The 5,784-nt window shown below is 37.8% G+C and overlaps 1 protein-coding gene across 1 annotated transcript; it reads right to left on the minus strand.

Moving 5' to 3' along the window:
- Nucleotides 1–8: 8 nt before the first annotated feature.
- On the minus strand, nt 9–5,219 carry LOC105396929 (charged multivesicular body protein 4b). Its single transcript, XM_011568941.3, has 5 exons — nt 4,896–5,219; nt 4,196–4,373; nt 3,061–3,211; nt 2,399–2,510; nt 9–1,968 (listed from the first exon to the last, which is right to left on the minus strand). Exons 1-5 carry the CDS (start codon nt 5,074–5,076, stop codon nt 1,925–1,927), a joined length of 666 nt encoding a protein of 221 aa, XP_011567243.1. The 5' UTR covers nt 5,077–5,219; the 3' UTR covers nt 9–1,924.
- Between the last annotated feature and the right edge of the window lie 565 nt (nt 5,220–5,784).

Raw genomic sequence — 5,784 nt, forward strand, 5'->3', positions numbered from 1 at the left:
CTGCGGTATATTCTTAAAATAAAATTTATTGAAACATATGCACAAGTAATATTACCGCTTAGAAAATGTTATTAGTTTACATTAGGATAGGCGCTAAAGCGAATCTATCTAGAATAATATTAATAATTTGCACAAAAAACTTTCTTTTTGAGCTTATCCTAACCTTACCAACAAAGAGGTTGTAGCATATCTGACAACGTGATAGTTTCCTGACCATAAATAAAAAATATATTTAGAATATATACATATACATACTATTAATACAGCCTGAGCCCCCATAACTTTTTTGAAACATCCTGTATATGATGTATATAGTGGAACACATTTATATGGTGCTTCATAGACGCCAACTAAATAGTATTAAGAATTCTATCTAGAATATAACTGAATATTAATACGAAGAATTAAGTATGCATTTTACTAAACTTTGTCAGACACGCTACAATCAAAGGTAACAAAACTGATAAAAAAATAAAATCTTTTTGACATTCAAATATTTTATGTATGATGTTTAACTTATTTGAAATTTTACACAAATTATCGGGACACAACACTTTGATAAAATGATTAAAAGTAAACATACCTGCATAAACTATTAGAATTATAAATAATAGCAAGATATATACAACATATAAACAATTTTCCCCTGCCTCTTAGAACACCATCAATATTTTGACTACAAATTGTATAATTGTGATTATTAAGGCAGAAAAAAGACTTCCGATTACAATCTTAACATGAATACATTATCCTACGAAGGTTTGACTTAAAACTGATGTGAAAAAGGGAAACATACGTAACTTCCCTCATTTTGAAGATGGTTTAAAAGTTGCAAGACTTTTGGTGTTTTTAAACGCCAATATGTGAATTCCTATCCTACACCAGTTTTTAAACCAAACCTCCTAACAGTCGGCAAAAGCTACGTTAGGTACTTACTGAATACATAAGTGTGATTGATGAACAATTTTTGATAATATTACTATCGCGACCGACTGCACCAAATGGACAATCTTTTATAAATCTAAATCTGAATAGTGTAAATAAAACAAAAAAAAAACCTTATTTAAATTACTAACATTATATTTCCCGTTGAATTAACATTTGGTAAAGAATGTACGGTGACTTACATTGCATGAACAGTCTGTGAGATTCTAAGGCTGAGTTGCAAAAAAGAAGCTAATATGGGAATTAAATCTATATCTGCCTCTTTATATCCTTTTTTTATCAAAGCAAGGCAGCGATACATTTAAGGTCGACGTTAGATTAAAGTTCCTTTGTGCAACTCAGCGAAAGTAACAAAAAGTTATGGTTCTTATTTGTGAAAGAGGGAAAATAATAATTATTTTCTATTCAGATTTAGATTTCAATTCTGTTCCTATACATTACAATATCCGAAAGACGGTAAGATTACGTAATATTTGAATATCCAGCCAACAAAATAAACCTTCAACAAAATTCTTAATTTAAGCCCAATAAAATCAATGAGCGTAATTGCATATTCAAATATTACACAATCGTACAAATTATCACAAACCATACAACGGTTACACATCCAAACACTCAGCTTTTCAAATCACTACATAGTGTAAAGCAAACTACGCAACGGAATTTGTTTTTTATGGTGATTTCAGAGGAAGGTTTTCTGTACTTTTTATCCCGTTATTCCCGCGGGAAAGCCCTGAAAGGGCAAAGCGATGATGCTCAGGGAAATAGATCGACCATAGATAGTACCTAATAAATTAAAGTCATTAGGCTGTCGTCCACTGTTGAACATAGGCCAATCCCAAGGAGAGACAACACTCGGTCTTCGGCCTTCCTTATTTTTAACCGTTTACCTTAGAACGCAGCCTTAGAATAAGCTAAGTAGTTGGATGTGCAACGAAGACTATACATATGTAATCGGTTTAGCTTCCAACACTTACATTTATGTCGCCCACGATTGAAGTTTAGCCAGATCATCATCGTCTTCTGTGAAAGCCACAAAAATATACAATTAATTAAATTAAGTAAAAATACAATAATACATACTCGCTCGCCACTTTTCGAAGCATATTAAATTTGTTCTCACGTGATGGGTTGCGATGCGAACCATATCGCCGTTTTGGAATATAAGTAGGTACAATGCACTTAGAGTACACATCTAGAATCTAGGGGTTTTAGTAGTAAAAGTGCAATTAACTCAATAATTGACGACCAGGCCCTGTAGCACAGGACGCTGTTAAGACGTGAGTTTTGCATCGCGCTCACTCACATCGCGCAGCTTCAAGAGCGAGCGCGACCGAGAACTTTTGTCACGTCTTAATAGCGCGCCGTGCTACATGGCCAGGATGGGATTCGAACCCACGCGTGCAAGTGACACATTTGCCCCATAGACAGACTTCATTCCCCCGTCACTCACCGCTAGCGGGCTTCGCCTTGGCGGGGCGCGGCGCGGCGGGCTCGGCGGACGGCACGTCGGGCAGCTGGTCCGTGGGCACGTTGATGCCCAGCATCTCCTTGTCCAGGTCCTCCTGCGGATATGAAATGAAATGATATCATTATAATCGAAGTAAAATTTTACAATTATTTGTCGATAGTCAATATTACTCTACCACCATTTCACAAAGGCCCCGTCATTGATTTCGCCCGCTATCATCATACTGAATCAGGTGATGATCAATGCGTCAGATGAATATGGTGAGTAATACACGCGAGTATAATAGTTTACCAGATCGCAGGGCTAAATTAGCTTTGATGTTTGCAATGTGTCTCTGCGGCCCAATGCGTAACGTAATTAGCTTACTCCTTAATTTCGCTTAGCTCTGAATAGATATTAGACGCAATGTGATTTTAAATATGTCTTAGACGCATAGACAACCAATTATTACCTTAGCAATTTCAATTTTGCAGTACGTTCCAGAGGCTCACTATAGCCTAAGCTGCAGTGTATACTTATCCCTATTGCTATATCCCATTCCACGGGGAAAGACATCTGATACAAACAAAAACTACCCTTGTTCGAATGTAATAAGGGTTCTGTCAGATGTCTTTCCCCGTGGAATGGTATATAACTGTACACACCTGTTCCAGTTCATCCAACTCTCTCTCCAGCTCCTCATCATCAATGTCACTTGGGAAGGCCACGTTGTTGCTGATGGCATCAGTGATCTCGCGAGCCACATCATGTTGTTCAGCGATGTCGTCCATGATGTCGTGCACTTTGTCTACGTCACTGGGGGGTAAAAGAGACAGGTTGTGTTAGCCGTTGTATATGTATAAGGGAAGGATATCATCATCATCATCATCATTATCAGCCCGTATTTGCCCACTGCTGGGTATAAGCCTCTTCCCTATCACGCCATCTCTTCCGGTCCTGTGCGAGTCTAGTCCAGTGTCTACCGGCCACCTTAACAATGTCATCAGACCATCGGGCCGGCGCGGCCGTCTGCCTATTCCTCGTTTGCCAGTTCTTGGCCACCACTCAGTGACTGCCCCAGTCCACCTGCCGTCGTCCCTCCTAACCAAGTGTCTTGCCCATCTCCACTTTAATCTTGTGATTCGGCTACCCACGTGATCCACACGAATTTTACATCGAATTTCGACATTGGGCACAAGATCCACAAGAGAGATGCCGAGCATGGCGCGCTCCATAGCCCTTTGTGCAACTTTTATTTTGTGCATGTTGGCTTTAGTGAGCGTCCATGTTTCGGCTCCGTATGTGAGGATAGGCAGAACACACTGATTGAACACCTTGGTCTTCAGGCATTGATGGATTTGGGAATTTTAGGGAAGGATATGAATAGCAATATTTGTTTTGGACTGTATGGATTAGCCTGTGTGCCTTAAGGTCATGGGTGACCACGCAAAACAGGCAAACATTACAGACCTTCTTTCACTTACCATAAGGACTGAGAACCTTAGACAGGTAGCCTTTAGTTAGGGTGCTTACATAGAGAAATGGGTTCCCTGTATCTACCTGTACGGGTAACCTGATTATGCGAAAGCACTCATGGCATTAAAAAATCCGGGAAATGCTCTGTGAGTGAGTGCTTTTGCACTATCCATTTGCATAGTCGATCATGGAACCCGATTCTCTATGTAAGCACCCTTACCTTAGGTAGTAGTGGTTTAATGAATAAAGCCAAAGAGATAAAATTGCAGTCCTTATCCTTTGTCAATTTTTGGTTATGTAATGAGGACATAAACAAATACATACATATCCTTGTGAGCGAGTTTCATAGCCGCGGCCGCCTCTCGCATTGTGTTCAGTACTTGAGTGTTAGTGTTGGCTCCCTCCAATGCCTCTCTCTGCATCTCTATCTGGCTGAGCGTGCCGTCAATCTGTGTGAGCTGCTTCTCGTAACGCTTCTTGCGTTTAAGTGCAGCGATGGCCGCTGGAAGATGAAAAGGTAAGTCATTTAAAGTTCGGTTAAAAAAATGGCTGATGTCTTTTTCTGCCTTTGTTCTTGCCTGCCCTTTTCCAAACAATGATTCAATAATTTTTTTTTAAGTTTTCCATCCTATTGATAATATTTTTACCTATTCTTCCTAAAAGTTTGGATAGATGTAGTTGACCTATTCCATTCAATAGCCAAAAGGGAAAACCTCATAAACAAAAGCATGAGCCAAATCACATTACCTTATCAAGACTACTTAAGGAGTAAGGAAATGCCAACATTCCAAACTGGATAGGTGAACAAAACATAATGCCAAATCAAAGTAGGTTTACAAGTGCCCAATTTATCTGATTGCTTCAAGCATACTTTTTAATTGGAGATACTTTATCCAGGACCTTAACAAACAAGGTCACGTCAAAATCAACAATGAAAAGTAAAGCAGTAAAAATACAATATGTTATGTATTGTTATGATTAGATTACTCATACGAGTCATATGTTTAAGGATTAGGATTCTTACCTCTTTTGTTCTTAGTGCCATGTTTCCTGGCTGTGTCTACTTCTAATTGTATTTTCTTCTCCAGGAAGTCCTGCTTTTTGATGAGCAATTCTTCGGTCTCGCGTAATTTCTGAATAGCTTCGTGTGTTGATGGACCTTTCTCCTCCTTCTTACCACCGAATATTTTCCCCAGAAAACTCATGGTTGTGTAGCCTAGTTCAGTAAAATGCTATAAAGATCAATGGCTCTTGAGGAAAACACTGAATCACACTTTGTATTCCGTAATTTCGTATAATCCGAATTTTTAGGACTTGACTTATTTTATGCGTCACCCAAAGTACAATCAGAAATCCCATACAGACAGAGACAGATCTACAGCTAACCATAGAGAAAATAAAATAAACTTAGCTGTATGCTGCTACTGGCCGTGGCCAGTAACTGCCTATAAAGAACAATAAAATTGTATACATATTCTTAAAATATTCATCAATCAAGCTAAAATATCAATGAATATTTTCGATATAAGTTTTATTTTACTCTAAGATTATTAAACGTTTCTGAATGCAAGCCAAGCTGTTTACTGTCAAAAATTTATACGGAAAAATAAAAATGATAATAATACATGCAATAACCTAGCAGGTAAACACTTTTTAAACTATTAGTATTACTACTTACGAACGTTCAAACGATAATATCTTGCGAATAAAATATTCTGGTTAAAGTTAATAAACACTGTGGTATCTTATCATGTTCAAACCAAAAAATTATGCGGTTGTAGTTTTCTTTAATTAATATAGAAATACTCTTCAGGATGGTTTTAAAACCTGATAATTAATATCAATAAAAATAATTAAGTATTTGGTTTCGGAATGTTGAAATGTCAGATCAGTCAGTTCAACAGTCAGTTGTC

The sequence above is a fragment of the Plutella xylostella genome, chromosome 28 (genome assembly GCF_932276165.1).
Source record: "Plutella xylostella chromosome 28, ilPluXylo3.1, whole genome shotgun sequence".
Classification (NCBI taxonomy): Eukaryota; Metazoa; Arthropoda; class Insecta; order Lepidoptera; family Plutellidae; genus Plutella; species Plutella xylostella.